The sequence below is a fragment of the Hippoglossus stenolepis genome, chromosome 20 (assembly GCF_022539355.2).
Source record: "Hippoglossus stenolepis isolate QCI-W04-F060 chromosome 20, HSTE1.2, whole genome shotgun sequence".
Lineage (NCBI taxonomy): Eukaryota > Metazoa > Chordata > Actinopteri > Pleuronectiformes > Pleuronectidae > Hippoglossus > Hippoglossus stenolepis.
In genome coordinates, this window is record NC_061502.1 from 6,821,908 (window position 1) to 6,842,371 (window position 20,464).

The window sequence follows — 20,464 nt, forward strand, 5'->3', positions numbered from 1 at the left end:
TTTCATGCATGTGTATGTGTTTGTGTATGAGGCCGGTGGATCTCCGCTGCATAAGATTAACATTAAAGCTTACCTCCCTATGACCACATTTAAATTGGATGCACAACAAATTGCACACAATCAAAGATATCAGTCCCCTAAATATGTCAGATTTTTTTTCATCAAAATCTCCCTGGGAAATCTGTAAAAATGTCAAACAATGCCCTGTTTCAAAAAGATGGCAACAGTGAAAACAAAATCTTGGATCCCCCTATTTGGATTGGCACCAAAATGATGATTTTGCATCATAAACACATTGAGTATATGAATACGCAGAATCTGTGGGCGAGGGACAAGATTCGGGGGGAGGAAGCCTTCTGGTTTCCCTCTCTAGTTTGAGCAGGATTTGGCTGTACGCAGGTAAACAGTCCGTGGGGAGATCAATATGAGATTAGCCAAAAATATTTGGAAGGCGAATGAAAGGCAGTTATTTTCTGTTCCATAAAATATTGGTTGTTGCCCCCAAAGGCCAATTTGTCCAGATGATAGCCGATGGGCTCCGAGATAGTTTTCTGCATAATCCTGCTGACAAACAAAATAAGAAACAGATCATAATCCCCATGTGTGCACATTAGAGGGCGCCACTTCATAGCTGAGCAAAGGGCCTCTAAATAAACAGGTGTTCATGTGATCTCAGCAAAAAAGAATAAATACACAACACCCCTTAGTTGCTCCTAATCATTTTTGCACAGTCCCTTCAAAAATATTGATTATTTGGATTTAAGGTAAAATTTTTAGTTGTATCAACAAATCAAGCTAATTTATTACTTCAACAAAAGTGTCCATGATGACTTGAAATCTGTAGTTTGTGTTTACTACAAAACAAGACACTAACTTTCCAAAACTTGAAATTAAAGTTGGACAAACACTGGCATTTTCGATTTTGAAATGAAACTGAAATACAAGTACAAAGTGAATTTGTGCTGCACTAACAAGGCATCAGACTCTACCTGAGGTCAGGCTCAGATGTCCTTGAAAGCACAGGCCTCTGATCACATGTTAACTCGCAGGACCAAAGGTCTTTTATGAGTTAACGCTGGAATTTGCTCCTGTGCTCAGTCAGTCAGAGGCAGGCGGACCGTGTACCACCACTGCAGCTCTTCCCCTCCTCACTAAAACCTCCGCTCTGGTCTTAGAAACAACATTTAAACAAACCCAATCATGGAGAACACAGTGGCTGAGGGACATGTGCATGAGGAGCGTCGGGATGGAGCAGACAGTCCTGACTCGGAGACCAAGTCTGAGGGCTCAGGTGAGGCGAAGGCGCAGCTGCTCAGCGCGGTGCAGGTCCACGCCCCTGCCGAGGGAGAGAGCTGCTCCTCGGACTACCTGGAGATCAGGGACGGGGACAGACACAGCAGCTCGTCCTCTTCATCCAGCGACGACGAGGATGAGGGGAAAGACAAGGGAGCTGCAGAGCCAAAGGTGGTGGAGGTGACGGTGGAGCCGACGGTGGAGCCGGAGGTGGCGGTGACGGTGGAGCCAAAGGTGGAGCCGGAGGTGGCGGTGACGATGGAGCCGACGGTGGAGCCGGAGGTGGCGGTGACGATGGAGCCGGCAGTGGAGCCGGAGGTGGCGGTGACGATGGAGCCGGCAGTGGAGCCGGAGGTGGCGGTGACGATGGGCCGGCCGACGGTGGCGGTGGAGCCGGAGGTGACGGTGGTGGAGCAGGTGAACGGCGAGGCGCACGACGCGTCAAGGCGCTCATCGGCCTCTTCCTCGGCCTCCTCGGCCTCCTCCGCCTCCCCCGGAGACCCGTGCGAGGACCCGCCGATCCAACCGAAGACTGAGGAGAAGGATACCGCAGAGGACGGGATGCTGATGGCCTACACCCACCCCGACACCGACACCAAGCCGGAGGAGTCCGTCGACTACAGCCTGAAAACCCTGGAGAGCGTCAGCCTGGATGAGAGCAGCGCGGCCCCGGCTGACCCCGGCCAGCCGGACATCGCTCTGTTCGTCAGGGTAAGAACCACACACAGGTCAGCAGGACATAGTGAAGCGTGGTGACCCAGGTCCATCTTCTGTAAGTGTCAATGAGAAACCTGCTCGGCCGGCAAGGTCTCATCTGGGGGCCATGAGCAGAATAATACCTTTATTTATATAGCACTTTTCAAAAACAAAATTACAAAGTGCTTTACAATAAAACTGAATTGTAAGAATCAAAATATTTTTTTACAAAACAAGCAAGATAAGACCATTTGAAATTAAAGATGAATAGCAATAGTTAAACATAAGCCATACGATAAAAGTGAGTCTTAAGAAGAGATTTAAAAGAAGATACTGATGTTGCCTGCCTGAGATCTCCAGGCAGGGAGTTCCAAAGTTGTGGGACCTGATAGCAAAGGCCAGGTCACCTTTAGTGAGATATTGGAGCTGTTCATAGGGCCCTGATGGAGGATATCAGGCCCTGCCTTGCTGTGATACAGTAAAGTAATTATAGAACAAGCTAAAGTATACACTTACAACCCTTATTAACCTATGAAGACCTAAGGCACTAAGAACACACTGGAAAACCTAAGTGCTGTTTGAAAACGATCCCCTAAAACCTGAGGGCTTTCTGAAGAGCTGACTGAAATGGCTGAGAGTATGAACAAAAGAACTACATTTCCCACAATGCATTTTGCCTTTCTCAGAGTAGGACAGTGAATCTCAGTGTATTTCATCGGTCATATGTCTTGAAAACGCTGATATTGTGTATTAGACGTACATGTCTCATCCGACTTTAAAGGGAGAAGCACTCAGACGTAGCACCGGTCTTAAAAGATGTACATGTTACAGTTAAATCATACATAAAGTCAATCTTGTCAACATTTTTATGCAATGTAATCTATGTATTTTTTACTTATTGTTGAACACACTGTGTAGATTAAGTTCACTTTCACAGGTGGCTGTGGGGCCTCAAGCAGCTGCTAAATTGGCTTTTAGGAAAGGTCGGCTCTGGGTATTAGACAAGAAGGCACCTGCAGTGAAGTCGTCTTTTCACTAATGTTTGTGTTGTGGAACGTTTGTCTAAAGTCTTGTACCGTCTAGTCCTCACTGTGCTGGGAACTTTCATGTCTCTCTGGCGTTAGTGTTGGTTCTTGACGGAGCACCGACACTGTAAGGTGTAGTCTTTAGTTATCATCCTATCAGCCAATTGGCACATTATGTGTTTGCAGATAAAGAAAATTGATTATGTGTTATATTACAACGTAATGAGCGGATAAGACGACAATAAAACAGTTCACATCCTTTTCTCCTGCACACATGCATGCTTGAAACTGAAGTTGATTTCCACAGTATTGGGTTACCTGTCATATGTGTTGCATGTATAAGATTGGTGCATATATGTTCAGAAACACCATCAAACAGCGTAATAACTATGAAATTATGAAATCATGAAACTACCTAGCCAAAAATATACAGTACATTAATCTACGAGGTCACAATACGATAATCATATCAAATAATCTGAAGTGCCACTGTAATTGAATAAACGGTATTTCACAGTCACGATGCAAATCTGAATACATTTAATTTGTTATGTCCACACTGAAGAAATATGACCCTCTGGTTTAATTTTGTAGGTCATATTAAAAACATTTTTTTTAAAAAAGGGAAAACATGTGCACACCTCCCCAAGGCCGAACTGTCTCTTATAATTCAATCAAGCTGCATCAAATTTTACACACTTATGTCATTCCCTTAAATATGCCTGATTTGTTTTCATCAAGATCAAAGAATTGGGAAATTGGTCAAATCCTGGATCAGCCCCCTGTTTTTGATCAGCACCAACGTTCACTGGATTCTTCCCTGACACACAACACAACCTTCCACCACATTTCACGGAAATCCGTTCAGTAGTTTATGAGTAATCCTGCTGACAAACAGACAAACAAAGGCCAATGAAAACCTCTTTGGTGAAGGTAATTATTAGATAAAAGCAAAACGTACTCTATTAAAATCAAATGAAAACACATCAGAACTAGTAATGTTGAATAATAATAACAATAATAATATTTAAATACTGTGTGAAAAGATTTGTCAATTAAACATTGCCAGAGCGTACACTATTGAGGCTTAACTAGAGGTCTTTTAAGTTGAATAAAATTAACATTAGTGACTAGTGACTAATGTTTAACCATAAGAGAAGTTTATTCCGAAATATCTATGACAACACCAGTGATTTCAGTAAGAAATGTCCGAAGCAGGAATCTGTGTGTGACACAGCCATTGTCAGGGACTTTATCTGGTGGCAACCTGATGTAATAATTAACTCGTTTTCTCAAGGGCCATATAAACCAGGGGTGAACTCCATGGCTGAGCAAATCTGACTGTGTGTGTTTTGCTGCTTTTGTGATAGAGCTGATCTGCGAGGTTTACTATCAACGCAGGCAGGGGTCACTTTGCTGATTGAGTCAGTGGACTGGAATCAAGGAGCTCGGCAAAGGAAACGACAGCAGTAATTCATGCTGAGCTTTAAAATCGTCTGTGAATGGTATCAGCAAAAAACATGGTTATATAAAATATGTACAAATTGCAACAATGTGACCTGAAAGCGATTTTCTTGAAATGATCAAAACTCTGGGCTGAACTCCAGAAAGAGTAATGGTCTTTTAGCTGTTGTTTTTGAGAAGAATCCCAAGAACAACATATTGAATGCCCAATGTTGTGAGTTTGAACATTCTCAGTAAGAATACGGAATAAGAATCTTATGTTGAGTTGTACAGACATTTTATTCCTCGCGTATCATACATCGATCAGCTTTAACAAATCAAGCCAGGCAGTAAGTACTATTAAAACAGGCAATGAGTTTATGTGGCGGCTGATCACTGCATATTTGTCCTGGCTGCTGATTCTCACAGCTATTACAACAGAATTAGATGCAGGTAAACAGACCAAAAAAGTTTATTGACTTTTTTCCCATAGTAGAGAAGTTTGGCTCTCTGTTTTCCCCCCGGTGCGTCATGCTGGACGTCACAGACGCACCAGCAACTAAGGCGCTCTCTCACTTCGCTGTCTTGCCAAGTTGGTGCGTTAACCCAGGTGTAACGTTTCCCTCAGTGCAGATGTTAATGTTAACACATTACAAAGGACAAGTCCGCACATGCAGCAGATATGCTTATCTTCACGCTGTTATATCACCATTATGATAAAAACAGTCATTCACCAGGGAAGTGACGACACACATGGCCCCTACTCCACATACCACGCCGTCCTCTACTCCCTATCTGGCCTTCCTATCTGAGCGAGTCCCATTTGTGGGTGGATTTCCCAACTGTTTAATCTTCAACGCTCACCATAAACCAGACCAGTCGGTGCTATAAATGCAGGAAAGGCAGTTAGGAGATCATCTATCTGAGCTAAAAGTTTATACGACTCCTCCCCTGCTGTCTTTGATGAAGCAGGCCACCACAGGATAGGTTATCACCATTAACAATAACAAACACTCTCACAGTGGGCAGCCAGTTTTCATACTGTACGGTAGAAAAACTTTAGTCAAAGTTAGGATGGACATAACATCATATACATGACGTCACTGATGGTTCATGTCAGTTTAAAAAACACAAGACAATGCACATATTGATGAGACTGTCACATTTTGGAAGTGTGTATTGTTGGAGAGTTCAAACACTCCCCTCCACCTTAGCACAAAAGGTACAAAATGTTCGAGTGAATGATTAAACCCAACAAGTCAGTGATTTGTGCTTCCCTTTGTCCCAAGAGGACAAAAAAGAGAAGCGCTAAACCGTTGTTGTTTTGACAGTCATTAAGTATTAAGAAAATCTTACAGGAACATTTGGGGATATGATTAATCACTGGTTTGATAAAGAGAAAAAAACAATCTCACTCTTACCTCTGTATGGTGATTATAAAGATATAGTCAGCAAAGGATTAGCACAAAGACTGGAACCAAGGTGAAAAAGCAGCATGGTTCAGTGAGAAGGTGACAAAATTCAACCTCTTAAGATCATTGATCAACAAATCTTGCTGGTTTATGTCAGGATTCCAAAAACAGCTCATACTCAATGTGCAGAACTCACAACCACAGCACACGGAATAAAGAATAATAACTTATCATCAAAGTGAATATGAAAAACAGTGAAATAAAGAGACAACATAACAGAATAAAACTTAGCGTAAAGAATGAATGAAGGGTAAAAGGGGAATCTAGCATCAACAGGAAGGAGCCTTGTCTAAGGTAGCTTGGTGTAAGGTAGCAACAATCTGCCTGCAAGCATCTCTACAGCTCACAATTAAAGCAACACAATGTATTTATTAACATAAAAAAATAACGGCTCTAATAAAGTTTTGATGGGACACAAATTTCAAAAGGGAGAATCACCACAGCTCTCACAGAACATCTGGAATTGCACCACATAACTGCAGCAACATGCTTTACAAAAAGCGTCACACACACACACACACACCGACAACCAGAGCTGGAGCTAGCAGCTAGCCGTAAGAAAGTTAGCTCTGTATTCTCAGTATCACAACAGAGCCAGCAAAGGGTAGAAAAAATTATTAATTATGTTGTTAAATCTTGTTTATTATCTAACGATGTGAGGATTTTTGAAATATGTTGTCAAGACTGATAATATGTGTTGAACCAAATGCAGGACTTCCCACAAGGACAGTTCCAATTCATTGTGTTTAGGCAGACTTACGAGTTGGGTGAGCAGTCAGATCAGGCAGATGTGTCCAAAACGCAAAAAGCACAGTCGATAAACGTAGCTAGGTACCGAGAAAAAACAACACTGGGAAGATGCTGGTACGCTCACAGAAACCTGACAGAGAACCAAGGAAAACACACAGGTGACACTAATCAAAGCAAGGAAGGTATTCAACAAAGACAGGAAGTGAAGTGCTCTCAAACAGGAAGTACAACATACAACAGGTAGTGATAATCTTAAGGTACAAATAACTTGAGACACAAATCCAAATACTGAACGCAAGGATGACAACAATTTCACAAACACAACATTGGTTCTAAAGAAGATTAAATCTAAAGGTTCATAAAAAGTTCCAAACAAAGAACGTCCAAAGTTTTCAAGTCTCCTCAAAGGTTGAAGAGAGGTTACGGCCCAGCTCTGAGACCACAGCCAATAATGGAAGACACATGATGCTTCGACTAAAACAAAGAGATTTTATTTAACAAAAATGGCAAATTCATCTAGTAGGACTGGCAGGAACTGGTCTTTTATATTCTCTCTGAGAGGCATTGGTCAGCTGCCTCCACTTCACTGATGTCCTCCAACTGCCACCAAAACAGGAGCCTGCAACATAAGACAGGACACACACACATACACACAACAACAACAACACAACACACACACACAGGCCGTAACACATAGAATCATGACAAAAGGAGTTGCAGTTTTACAAGGGGCCGTGTACAGGAGGTCATGTAGCTATGTGGACACACTTGAGAGTAGTATCTTCAAAATGCAAGGAAATGATATACATTTACATGAGCGTTCCTGTTTTTTGATGCCACATTTAGTAGCTGAAAGACAATGGAATGAGATCTAGATCTGAAAAAAAGTCATTAGTGTGTGTTGAGAAGCCAAACCTAAAATAAAACATTTAGAAACGTAACTTTTCCCTCATTAACGCTGATAATGAGCTCTTCCCTGCACAGTGGCCCAGTAACTGGTTCCTGCTGCATGTTGCTCTGTCTGCCAGGAGAGGGGGCTGCTCTATAAATAGAACCAGCTTTGAAAAGCCTCTTTTTTCTCTCTGTGCTTTTATCTAACTGTCACATTGACAGCTGATGAGTCTTTTTTTCTTGGGTGTACCTGACACAGTAAGCCAAACAGTGAGCGCCACCCAATTTACTCACTAAGTCCAGATGAAGACTTTTCCAGACAGACCTGCCTTTTTATTTGTGTTGCCCTACATAGGGCTGTAAACGAACGCCAATTCCTGCCTTAAAACCAAAGCCAAGCATCAATGATTCAAATAGGAATCTTCTCCAGGTCTCTAACTGGTGATCAAATATAACCTGTGCTGTTCTCTTGTGTGAACGCACATTAACTATGAACGCTGCTGTTCATGCATACTGACAGAGAGGCAACCACAGAAACAAAAAAGCAACACTAATGTTCCTCAGGCCATGTTATGATAGTGTTTGATATATTAGGGGTGGCTGTGGCTCAGGAGGTAGAGCGGGTCGTCCACTAATCAGAGGGTCAGCATTTTGATTCCAGTTTCCCCTGACGGCTGTGCTGGCAGTGTATGCGTGTCATAGAGAAAGTGCTGCACATAGATGCAGTGTATGAATTTGTGTGTAAATGGAAGAATGGCAAACTGTACTGTAAAAAACTTTGAGTGGCTATCAAGACTAGAAAAGTTCTATGTAAATACAGACCACACACATCTTGATAGTTTAAGATGTGCTTGAGAAAGTTTCCACAACCTAGCCTGACCAAAAGAAGCAAATAAACCACATGTTATGATGGGAAATAATGAAAAATAAAAGTGTGAGGTGAGCAGTTTGTGAAAGAAGGGACAGATAGAGTAGTGATATGTGTGAATGGGTTGTTTGGTTGCCGTGGTGGGAAGAGAGATGGGGCTCCACCCCCTGGTATAGATGACACACCGACACCTGTTTCCCACTGTGTGTCAGTGAGAGCTGCAGCTCTGCTCTGCATCTGTGTCTAAATCAGAGCTCAGGGCTGCATCTGCCACCTGGACCGACTCTCAGCCTCACCTGCAGGACAGACACCAGGGAGGAAAAGACTTCACGCGACCAGACAGAGGTGGACATTTTGAAACCTAGAGAGAAACAGAGGTGTCACAAGAGAGGATCCCTCATCATCAGAGAGGATATCTGGGTTTTTTCCTTATTTTCTGGAGGATGTAGATCTCCAAGGAAAAACAAAGGACTGCAGATAAAACAAACACTAAAGAAAGAAGGTTACAGCCAGAATTAGACGTCATGTCCGCAAAAGGTCAAGATAGAGATCCCGATATCGAACTGTTTGTCAAGGTAAGACAGAGACAGAGATGTTATTTACAGTATTTCTAAGTTTTAGATGGCAGATGAAAGCGGTGTGTCAGGAGAGTTTTTTACCTGCAGCATCAGTGTGTGCTGTGGAAAGCTCATGTAACTCAATAGTGCAGGTTCAGTTACAGCGGCACACTGTGCTCCATGTTGACCCGGGATTGTTGCGACAGTGATACTGAAGCTGCGTCTTGATGGTTGTTGGAACAACTTAAAAAATAACGGCAATTGGTAAAACACCAATGGATCAGGTTGTTTCGAATTTAAGTTTGCAATTGTGTTTACATAACTTGTTAACTTTACATTGAACAAACTTAATTCATTTGTTGGTTAAGTTGGTGATAGGATATAACAATAACAACAACAATACTACTGCTACTACTAATTATAATAAACTTAATTTATATTGTACCATTCAAAACACAATTAAAAGCTAATTGAAGACCACACAGCAAAGCAGCACAAATACAATATAAATATGAGAAAAGATGAGAAAAGAGTAAAAAAAGATTAGAACATGATTTAGATTGTTGATAAGATCATAACGATGATAAACTAAAAGAAAATCAACTGAGATGTTGTCATTAGACTTTTGCACTGCACCGTTGGCCTAATTCAAATGAAAATAAAAGTGTCACCTCAACTAGAGCGAAACAGAAAAGAATACCAGCATGGAAGCGTCTCACTCAGCAGATGTACAAGTGTTGTTTTGCTCTTAGATGCACATATCGGGCCCCTAGAGGAAGGTTAGAGGCAGATGAATGTACCTGAGGCAGGTGAGGTGGAAGCAGGTGGGAACGCTGATGTTGGTGCCTGCATGCATTGACCCAATTAGCATCCTGGTTCCCTTCAGCTCATCCACCTCCTAGGAAACCAGTCAGCTAGGTGACGTAAAGTTCACACACACTGACATCAGCCTTTAGATTCACCTTCCACCTGTGTTATTTGTGTTCCGTCTCGCATTTAGTTTCAAAGCCGTCACCTTCTCATTACATGTCGTGGTTAATGAAACTCACTGTTGACTCTGTGTAAACTGTCGTACAGAGCAGGACGTACATGTATACCGAGTGGTTTCCATGGCAGCTGCAACCCTGAGATTACTTTTCCCCTCATGCTGCCGTCTGACATGTGACCTACATGGACTGACGACCATCCAGCATAGCTGCACATCGTTTTATCCCCTTAGCTCCGCTCTGCATTTAGACTGTACACTCTATTCAACACAGCACAACACAATATGATTGACTGCACAGTTTAATCTTCTTATTTGAACTCTACTTAAGGAGAGTGAGGATCTATTCTTAGATGTGGAGTCTGAAACATTTGTGTGTTTACTGGGCAGTGTTGGGCACCCATGGGTACAAGAATGAATGGGTGCAGTAGGATGCAGTGTGTTTGAGGTTTGGCCAATTCATAAAAGAGTAAAAGTTAGGATGTGCGTCTTCTCCTCTTTAGAAGCATAATTCTCTATAAAGTTTTACTGCCAACTACCTGAGAAAAGAAAACTACATACAGGAATTGCAACTGCAACATATAATATCTTTTCCTCAAATTATTACTCTGATCTCTTATTACAACAACTTGAATTTATTTTGTGAATGAGTGGGAAACGGCCCAAATAAGAACCCATTACATTTTGGTGTGGATCCGGATCAGGGGACGGATCCAGGAATTTCTTTTCCCTTTCTTTAACAGTTTTTAATACTTTCCTTGATTTCCCAGAGAATAATTTATGGATCTTGATGGAAAAAATCAGGCATGTTTAGGGGACTGAGGTTTGTGAGTTTGTGCAATTAGGCGCAGATCCAGTGAATTTAAATGTGGTTTCATAAGCAGAATGTTGGGTCTCGGAGGAGGAATGCTCTCTTCTTTCTGGTTAACATGTGTGACAGACTAAGGAAACAAAACTCCAGTTACAGTGTAATATACATGAATATGTATGTGATGGATCATATGAAGTGACGCTGCCTCCAGTGGTCCCTGCTCATCATCACATCACTCAGTGGCTCCAGTCACTCACGTTATTGGTGCCCACAGGGCCCAGTGTGTGTGTGTCTGTGTATGAGACAGCTTTTGTCCTCCATGTTCTAGATGTTGATTGGCTATTATAAGCGGTTGTGTATTGTGTTACGGCCGTGCTGCTGAGCGCAGCCATAACAATGCACAGACAGAAGCATCACATGCATGACAGCGGTGGCTGCTGTGCATACAGTCGGCTCAGCTACTTTCAGGCTGGCAGCTCTGTATTTTCTGGTGTTTGCTCGGAGCTGCAGTCTGCTGGTCGGAACATGCACTGACTGACATATCTTTTTGTGACTGCTGGTACTTTAATGGCATCTACCTTAATGATTAATAATTAAATTGCACATAATGAAACTCATTGGCTAAAGAGAGTTTGAATTTCCAAATCATGAATGCATGAAATGAGGGAAGAATTACTCCACTTGTTAAATCCCTGCTCCCCTGGCTGACCTCGAGGTCATTGCTCTCGCTCTGACATGTGCTGTGTGTGCAGGCCGACAGCTCTGACCCTGCGTTCTGTGGCCCAGTGGCCAGTGAACCAGCTGATGGAATGGCTATGTATAATTCAGCTGGGCCAGTGGATCAGCTGTCAGTGTTGGGGCTCTGCTGAGCATCTATACTCGCTGACACACGATATCAACACGTGGGGAAGAAACCATTCGGTGGAGAGGAAGTGATTCTTTTAGCAGCGTCACTGTCACAACTCTTATTCTTTTATTTATTTCTATCTTCAGATGATGGTTCAAATTTAAAATGCCAAAGAACTTGATGAATTCATTGCTAAACCATCTGTAAAAATATAAAAGTTCTGTTTGGTCGAATGCTTTTACCTGACAGCAAGATTGTGCTGCTGCCATTTGCCAAATCTTTAGGAACAAAAACAATTTCTCGATATCTTATTTTAGCCATTATCATTCCAAAAGTACTATTAAAATGAAGATATAACCAGGCAAATAATCATCTGCCCTCTGATTTTCTTTACATGTGCACGTAGGTGAATTCTTTTATCCAATCAATGTCCTTTGGGATTATGTGGGTCGCAGGTCTCTGGCGCAGTTATTTTGGGGGTTGTGGGCAGAAAAGTTTGGAGCCTCTGCTGTAAACTTCTGTACTAATTTGAGCTACTTCTTTATTTGTGTTTTTCTATTTCATGCTGTTATATGAATATTATATTGTACTCCATTCATCTGACAGCTTTAGTGAGATGTACAAGACATATGAAGCGGTTTAAAAAATATGATGCATTATTATAAACTTCATATTCACTTGTACTCAAGGATGAATGGACTTTGGTTGTCAAAGGTCAGAGGTCAAGGTCACGGTGGCCTCACAAAGTATGTTCATGTTTTTTCTTCAACATGATATCTTAAGATCAACTTGAGGGAATGTCTTCAAATGAGGTCCAACCTTTGAATTCAAAGATGAACTTTGAAAATAGGATTCTGGTGCCTGGAGGTCAAAGGTAAAGGTCACAATGACCTCATGTTATGGTGTTTCAGTTGTCAAAGGTAAAGGTTACAGTGACACTTATATGAAAAAAAACTATCTAGGAATATGTTCATAGAAACTGCACTGGCTGGTGGACGCATACAACTTGAGTGACAAGTGACATTTTGTATGCAGCACATTACTTGTAGATAAGTATTTATAAGTTGCAACACTCAGTCAGTCTCTGTATCCACGATCAGTACGAGTGAGAAGATTCCCAGAGTGTAGTTTTGGTTTGACTCCTTCGTCCTCATGTAAGCTGATGTGATGTGTTTATGCGTTGAATCACATTTACACAACCTCTGACACGTCTCTTAACAACCTCACTAGTCAAATAACAAGATAACAAGATAACAGTCAAGATAACGATCACCAATACAAATATGGATTTAATTATTAGCAGGAAGGTTGTAACCTTGTGACCATAGCATCACAGTCACAGGTTTTATTATGAGTCGTGTGTTTGCATGTAACATTTCCACTATGTGTCGTATTTCCTCGCCCTGACTCATGTATTGTCACGTTGTGTGCGTGTGCAGGCCGGCAATGATGGAGAGAGCATCGGAAACTGTCCCTTCTCCCAGCGCCTCTTCATGATCCTCTGGCTCAAAGGAGTCGTGTTCAACGTCACTACCGTCGACCTCAAGAGGTCAGTTACACAGAAAAGTCCCAACCTGATAGCACACCTACACAGCTTCCTCTTGACGACACACTTCTCTCCAATGTGTGCTCTGCAGGAAGCCGGCAGATCTGCACAACCTGGCCCCGGGGACGCACCCTCCCTTCCTGACCTTCAACGGGGAGGTCAAGACCGATATCAACAAGATCGAGGAGTTTCTGGAGGAAATGCTCAGTCCCCCAAAGTAATTCCGCTGGAAGGTTTTACGACATGTAGTTTACAGTATCAAGATTATATTACAGACTGAACACAAACATACACACACACACACACTACTTTGAGCTAGATTTATTTCACTACAGCAGCACTGTTGAAAGGACAGGAAACATTTTGGCCTAGTAAAAGAGAGCTGCATTTGATGAGGACTGATGTTAACTGATACAACTGTTTGTTGTTTATGGCTGCTGTAAATCCTTGCTGAATGATGTTGTGTGTGTGTGTGTGTGTGTGTGTGTGTGTGTGTGTGTGTGTGTGTGTGTGTGTGTGTGTCCCAGATACAAAACGTAACAAATCCAAATATATTTGCCTCATTGACAACCTTTGTGTAATTTCAGCAAAAGCGAGACATATTTTATTTCTTGTGTTTTGTTATTGTAAATTAACAAAGAAAAAAGTCTGAGTCAGTGTGTGGGAGCGAAACGTCAGATTAACTAAATCTCTCTTTATGGCCTGTAAAGTTTTTTACATTATAAATGGACCTTACTGTGAGAAACTCAAGGAGGCGGGCGGCCAACATGGTTTTGAGTGTGTAACACGTTTTTAGTCTGAGCTGAGCTCCAGCCCAGGTGTTAATGCTCTCCAGATGTTCTCTCCTGACTGCGTCTCCGTCCCCCCCTCCGTCTGCTCAGGTATCCCAAACTGGCCGCCAAGCAGAGAGAGTCCAACACAGCTGGAAATGACATCTTTGCCAAGTTCTCAGCCTACATCAAGAACACCAAACTGGAGGCCAATGCTGGTGGGCTGCTCACTCTGTCTTTTACACACTCACACAGAACAAGATGGAAAAAATACATGTGACAGCCATGATCTCATTCCTCCACTAGGCTGTAGCAGAGTCCAGTGTTTGGAACTCAGAGCGTTTGCTTTGCTGCCACCTAGTGAGGTTATCACCACACAGGTTATGTCAAACTGTATTTATTCCTGTGTGTGTTTGTGTGTGTGATTAGTTCTAGAGAAGGGTTTGTCCAGGGCCCTGAAGAAGCTGGACGACTACCTGAACAGCCCCCTGCCAGATGAGATCGATGCAGACAGCATGGAGGAGGAGAAGGGCTCCAGCCGGTGCTTCCTGGACGGGAACGAGCTCACTCTGGCAGATTGCAACCTGCTGCCTAAACTGCACATAGTCAAGGTGAACACAGTGTTACAAATACAGTCAATTGAAGTTGAAATTGTTTTTTTGTTGTTCCAAAGGTCAAATATTCAATTTATTCATCGACAACAAACCACTGCCAATTGCTAAAAGATCCATCCATTATCTATATACAGCTTATCCTTTCAGGGTCATGTGGGGCCTGGGGCCAGCTGACACTGGGCGAGAGGCGTGGTACACCCGGGTCAGGTCGCTGGCACATCTTAAATCACATTCCACACCTATTGTCCATTTAAATTCTCCAATTGCTGGCACAGGGAGAGAATGCAAACACAAAGACCTCGGCTGAACTGGGATCCAAACCGACAGCCTTCCTGCTGTGAGGTGCTACCCACCGCACCACAGTGCCTCCCATGATCACAAAAACACAGGAAGTAAACACAGACATAATAAAACCACCAATAGAAACAACATGAAGCTATATTTCATAATAAAACAGTTCAAAAGAATCATCAAATAAACATCCTCCTCACAAAAGTGATTGTTGTTGAGCTATGATGGCTAAACATCATCCTGATGGTGGCAGTGTGAGATAGTTCCAGTATTTATGTGACCAGTAAAAGTACATTTTGGTCTCAGTCCCACAGAATCAAAGAGAAGTTGTTTCTTTGGTCATGAAGGAGGAAAATTTAAAAAAGCATGACTGAGTTGACAATTTACACGAGTGGAGGAAGTCCTCAAATACTTTACACAAGTAAAATAGACAAAAATGTACTCAAGTAAATGAAGTTAAATACATTAACTTGTCTACTTCTGTAAAAGTACTTGCTTTAAAATATACTTTAAGTATTAAAAGTAAAGGTACTTGCCGAGTAATGCAGCTCTCGACTACATCATTATGACTGAGTTCTCTTCTGAATCCATATCAGGTGTTTCTTCTTCAGCAGTGAGTGCTGCTGCTACAGGAGGCGGGGTCTAATGTTACCTGTCCACCCTGATTGGATCAGTGGACCCGTTTCCCTCTGGTTATTAAAGACCTTTAAAGATATAAAAAAATAATATGAACATTCAACACGATGCTCTGTAAAAATGTAGTGGAGCAGAAAGTACAGATATTATGAAATGGAGTAAACGTGAAAAGTATCTGAAAACAAAGTAAATGTACTTTGTGACATCCTGCCACTGATTGACACTAGCTCTGATTGTACATATTACTGTACTGGCATAGCTTGCAGGTCTTTGCAGTATTTGCAAGTTATATGATGTACAACACCCTCTATACCTGCGTCCTGTCATTTCAACTCTTTGGACCAGACTGAAATATCAGTAACTATTTCATAGATTGCAGAGGTTCATGTTTCCCTGGTGATTTAACTGCACTAACTCTTAGTCACTCTCCCATTTACTTTTCAGCTCACAACATTAGAAGACAGTTAAAAATTCACGTTGACCAAACACCTATAAACCTAAATGACATTCCCATCAGCCTCAGCTGAACTTTGTACCATTTAGCAAATATTAACTAACACTAAAGATTATACCTCCTACACATTAGCATATTAGCATCGTTAAGTTTAACTCAAGAACTGGACCCAGACGCTAAACTCAGACACAGAGGTCCAGTGAAAGTTTAACAGAGATTTAATGAATATTAGAACGTGCAACAGAAGAATCCAACAGACTCACGATAGCAGCATAACGTGATCGAAAAGGCAGGACAGTCGTTACCTCTGGGTGAAACAGACAATTTGATAAATACCGGGTGCAGGCTTAAATATGGAGGGTCTTGACTGCATGATGATTGACAATAGGTGTGATCAGGTGAGGAGGAGGCGGGATCGAGTACGACCTGTAGCAGCACACACACTCACAGACAGGGGGAGAGACAGACAGGACACACAGGGGGAGAGACAGACAGGACACACAGGGGGAGAGACAGACACGACAGGGGAGAGACAGACACACAGTGGAGAGACAGAACAGGACACACAGGGGGAGAGACAGACACGACAGGGGAGAGACAGACAGGACAGACAGGGGAGAGACAGACAGGAAAAGAGACAGACAGGACACACAGGTGGAGAGACAGACAGACAAGGGGAGAGACAGACACGACAGGGGGAGAGACAGACAGGACACACAGGGGGAGAGACAGACACACAGGGGGAAGGGAAAACAAGAAACGAGAGAAAAAGGAGGGAGGAGAACTGCAGATCCCAACAATTATATATATATCATTTGAAAGCATTCGAATAAGTGCAGCGACTCAGAGCATTATTCTCCTCTGACATCTCCTCCCTGTTCCTCTGAAAGACGTCCTCATGCTGTTAGTGCTCACTCACTTTCACAGAAAACACCCGGGAGGTTGTTTAAACTCATATATTCTTACATTTATTAACTGACGGAGCAGGAAATGAGGCCGGTTGACAGAAAGCAGGAAACAAATGGAAATGACAAATTGAAGCTACAGGTTGACTCCCAACTGAGAGAGGGGGGGATTTAAAAATGTCGGATATTATAATGGAAGTTTTTCATTCAGGTTTACGTTAGAGTTACAGCTTTGCCTTCTTTTCCCCGCTGCAGGTCGTCGCTAAGAAGTACCGCAACTACGACATCCCCTCAGACATGACGGGCGTGTGGCGGTATCTGAAGAACGCCTACTCGCACGACGAGTTCACCAACACCTGCGCCGCTGACGCTGAGATCGAGACGGCCTACAAAGACGTGGCGAGGAGACTGGCCAAGTAACTCGCCAATCGAGCCCGAGCGAAAACAAACTACCAAGCACAACACACCAAAAAATACCACTTTCAAATACACGTGACTGTCCTTTACTTCAGCGACATTTATCTAAGTAGCTGTGTTTTCTGTCCGTGATAGTGAGCAGATGTTACAGATGTCTTTAGCAGGTCCGGATGTGATGGATGCAAACGCAGGAACAGACACTACAAATCGGAAATGGAGCAGAATATCTAAATCTACGACTTCAATTCACAAGTTTTCAAACCGGATTGAGATTTTGCTGCCGTGAAACTTCTGACATAACGTGATCATGTCTGTCCGCGTTCATAACACAAGGCTCTCTTTCATACGTACTCCGTCGCTGGTCCACGCGGCCAAACGTTTTACTAGCTGCTGATGTCAGGCTCGTTCGCTTTATTTATTCCTAAACCCACAGACGACTAGTCAGTGTTTATTGTCACGTTCTGGCTCCTGTGTAGACACCTTTTAAATTAACGTTATGATTCATGCTCTTAATCGTTTGCTGAATATGACTGTTGCGATCTGCAGATTCTCTCTGACTGTCTCACATCACTCTGGGTGTTTATGCTCATAAATTCACTCCTGCTTCCAAGAGGTTGGTTTTTTAAGAAGGATTGATTTGAAAAATAAGGGAGCAAATAGAAAAAAACCAATCTGCTCTGTTTTTCTGAATCAAGGAGAACATTTTCTGTTTTCAAGAAGGAAAATGGAGCCGCATGATTTCAAGTTTCAAAAGTCTTCTTCAACGCTGTCTGTCTTTTGAGATGTCTTGTTAATTCCTCAAAAACAGAGCAGAATTTTGTCCTCATTAAAACAGAAAATTATCTTGTTAATCCATTTTAATCTTGTGAAAATGGAAAATGTTCTTGTTAATTAACTTACAAAAATGCTCGATGACACTAGTACAATCGAAGAAGAACTTGCTGATGAGAGCGTCCGTAACAAAAAAAAAGCTTGTTTCCGAATTGCTTGCGCGAATCTGTTTTATTAAATTGTAATAGTTTTAACCTGATCTTTATAAGATATGAAAAATCGTCAACTATGTGCCTTTATTTGGAAGTATCGAAAGTCCACGCCAACGTCACTGATGGACTCATTCTGACAAAAGAAAAACTGTATCGCAGCCGGAGCCGAGAGGTTTGGTTTTGCCTCGAGCTGTTAGTGTTGGGTCTAAGGTATTGATTCCGTCTCCAGTTACAGATGACATTATGAATGGAGAGTGTATTTATTCAGCAGCCCCAATCAGGCCTGATTAGCTGGAGAGCCATTAGCGCAGCGATGAAAAGCATCTCCCAGGCCAGGTCCACCGTGGTCAGGAGCCCTGCCCTCCAGCTCCTCATCACACAGACACGTTTCCTCTGCTCGTAGGGGAGTCCATCAACTTCCACAGCCCAAGAGTTCAAGTTCAAAAGTTTCATTAGGAGCAGGACGGATTGTCAGAGGAGGATGGAAATTTGTTTTTCGGGGGCTTATCGTCTTTGGCGTGGTGTCAGGCTGCAACTACAGCGAGACTTCCTTGAAGAACCATAAGGCTCTTGTGTGGTTTGGACAAACATATGAAATGAAATTGGAGCATGATGACTGAGGGGCTTGCTCATTGCGAAGCTCCACAAATAAAATAATATTTTCACAGATCTGCTTCTGCCTTTTCTTTTCTTTTCCAGCGAGGTGATCAATCAACACTGATACTTATAGGCCGTCAAGGAGGGAGGGACGGTGGGGTGAGCGGCGCGTCTCGGCGATAGCGATGGCGCTGCCGTGGCCTGGAAGTCCCGAAAAAGGGTTAAGTGTGTCTGACTAGAGTTGATCAAATCCAGTGGTGCAGGTCTGTTTCTCCATCCATGACAGAGAGCGAGGGAGAGGGAAGGAGAGAGAGTTAGAGTGATGACCGTTGACAGGCTTAAATAGAGGCTTCCATGCCAGGGATCAAACGCCATCCCTCTTCTCCACTCTCTCATTAAGACGGAAAACCCGAGCACCGCCATCCGATCTGTCTCCATTTTTCCTCAAAGGAGTCTAACTTGAAAGATCTGCGCCTGTCGGATTTACAATGGTGGGCGAGTGGTGTTTACTGAGACGCGGCCTTGCCAGAAACAACAGTCAAAGAAAATAAATGGAGCCTGCCTAGTGTTTCCACAGGAGTAAGGAAATATGGAGCGAGACTTGTGCCTTGCTGTTTGGTAATTAGTACCTAAACATCCCTGTCCTTGGATCCCATCGCTCACATCCAACATTTCTGCGAGCTGGATAATATACAGTGGAGCATTAACGTCAAACACGTCTGGTCACGGGGTCTGGCACGCCACATTAATCTGTTATTACACTCCCAGTGGAGCTAGCAGTCGCTGGCCTTGGCTCGGCCACCGCAGCACGGGGAGTCTGTGTATAGGCTGACAGGGACTCACACTCGCCGCACTTTTTAAAGCCAGGTTTACTAAACCTTTTCAGCTCGGGCATAAATTGTGTTAATTGAGTCTCGCTTTGAGAGCCAAGCTGATTAAAACAAACTGGTGCGTTTGACGTGTGAGGACCCACCAGAAACAGACCTGTGATCCAATTAGGGGCCAGACCCATAGTTTGAGATATACTGCCATGTTAGGCCCCGGTGCCCCTCAGCAAGAACAAGTCAAACTCAGCGGCTGCTTACCTTAGATATTGTACCCAGGAGACACACACACACACACACACACACACACACACACACACACACACACACACACACACACACACACACACACACACACACACACACACACACACACACACACACGGTTCAGCCTGAGGTGATGTTTCTTCACTGCTGAATGTGTTTTAGCAGAGACTTTTTTATCCACATCTTATAGCATCATATAATCCCCTTTCTTTTCTTCAGATTCTGATCATAAATGAAACCAGGGCGTCCTGAACTTTTCAACCCCTGAACACCAAAGTAAAGGTGCCACAGACTCTGGATTTAAGATGAGATAAAATGAGATGAGATGAGATGAGATGAGATGAGATGAGATGAGATGAGATGAGATGAGATGAGATGAGATGAAAGAGGAGAAGAGAAGATTCATTGATCCCTCTCTGGGGAATTTCACTTGGTACAGCAGCAGATTGTCAGAATGAATGAGACAAGAGAATAGAAAAGAATAAAACCAACAAGTTAAATAAAAAAATACTGAGATTATGT

General features: G+C 42.8%; 1 protein-coding gene across 2 annotated transcripts; it reads left to right on the plus strand.

Annotated features, from left to right (window-relative positions):
• Positions 1–130: 130 nt before the first annotated feature.
• On the plus strand, positions 131–18,921 carry clic5b (chloride intracellular channel 5b). Of its 2 annotated transcripts, none has more exons than XM_035143529.2 (6): positions 131–2,004; positions 13,078–13,187; positions 13,276–13,401; positions 14,066–14,172; positions 14,384–14,565; positions 17,110–18,921. In XM_035143529.2, exons 1-6 carry the CDS (start codon positions 1,201–1,203, stop codon positions 17,272–17,274), a joined length of 1,494 nt encoding a protein of 497 aa, XP_034999420.2. In that variant the 5' UTR covers positions 131–1,200; the 3' UTR covers positions 17,275–18,921. The 2 variants fall into 2 exon arrangements, with proteins under 2 accessions (XP_034999420.2, XP_034999421.1); XM_035143530.2 differs by lacking the exon at positions 131–2,004 and adding an exon at positions 8,365–9,013.
• Positions 18,922–20,464: the final 1,543 nt, after the last annotated feature.

Excerpts from the sequence above, each read along its gene's own strand:
- clic5b (XM_035143529.2), top strand. The coding sequence starts at position 1,201 with ATGGAGAACACAGTGGCTGAGGGACATGTGCATGAGGAGCGTCGGGAT. Across the intron at positions 13,402-14,065 it reads GAAATGCTCAGTCCCCCAAA|GTATCCCAAACTGGCCGCCA; the intron begins GTAATTCCGCTG and ends CCGTCTGCTCAG. Across the intron at positions 14,173-14,383 it reads CAAACTGGAGGCCAATGCTG|TTCTAGAGAAGGGTTTGTCC; the intron begins GTGGGCTGCTCA and ends GTGTGTGATTAG.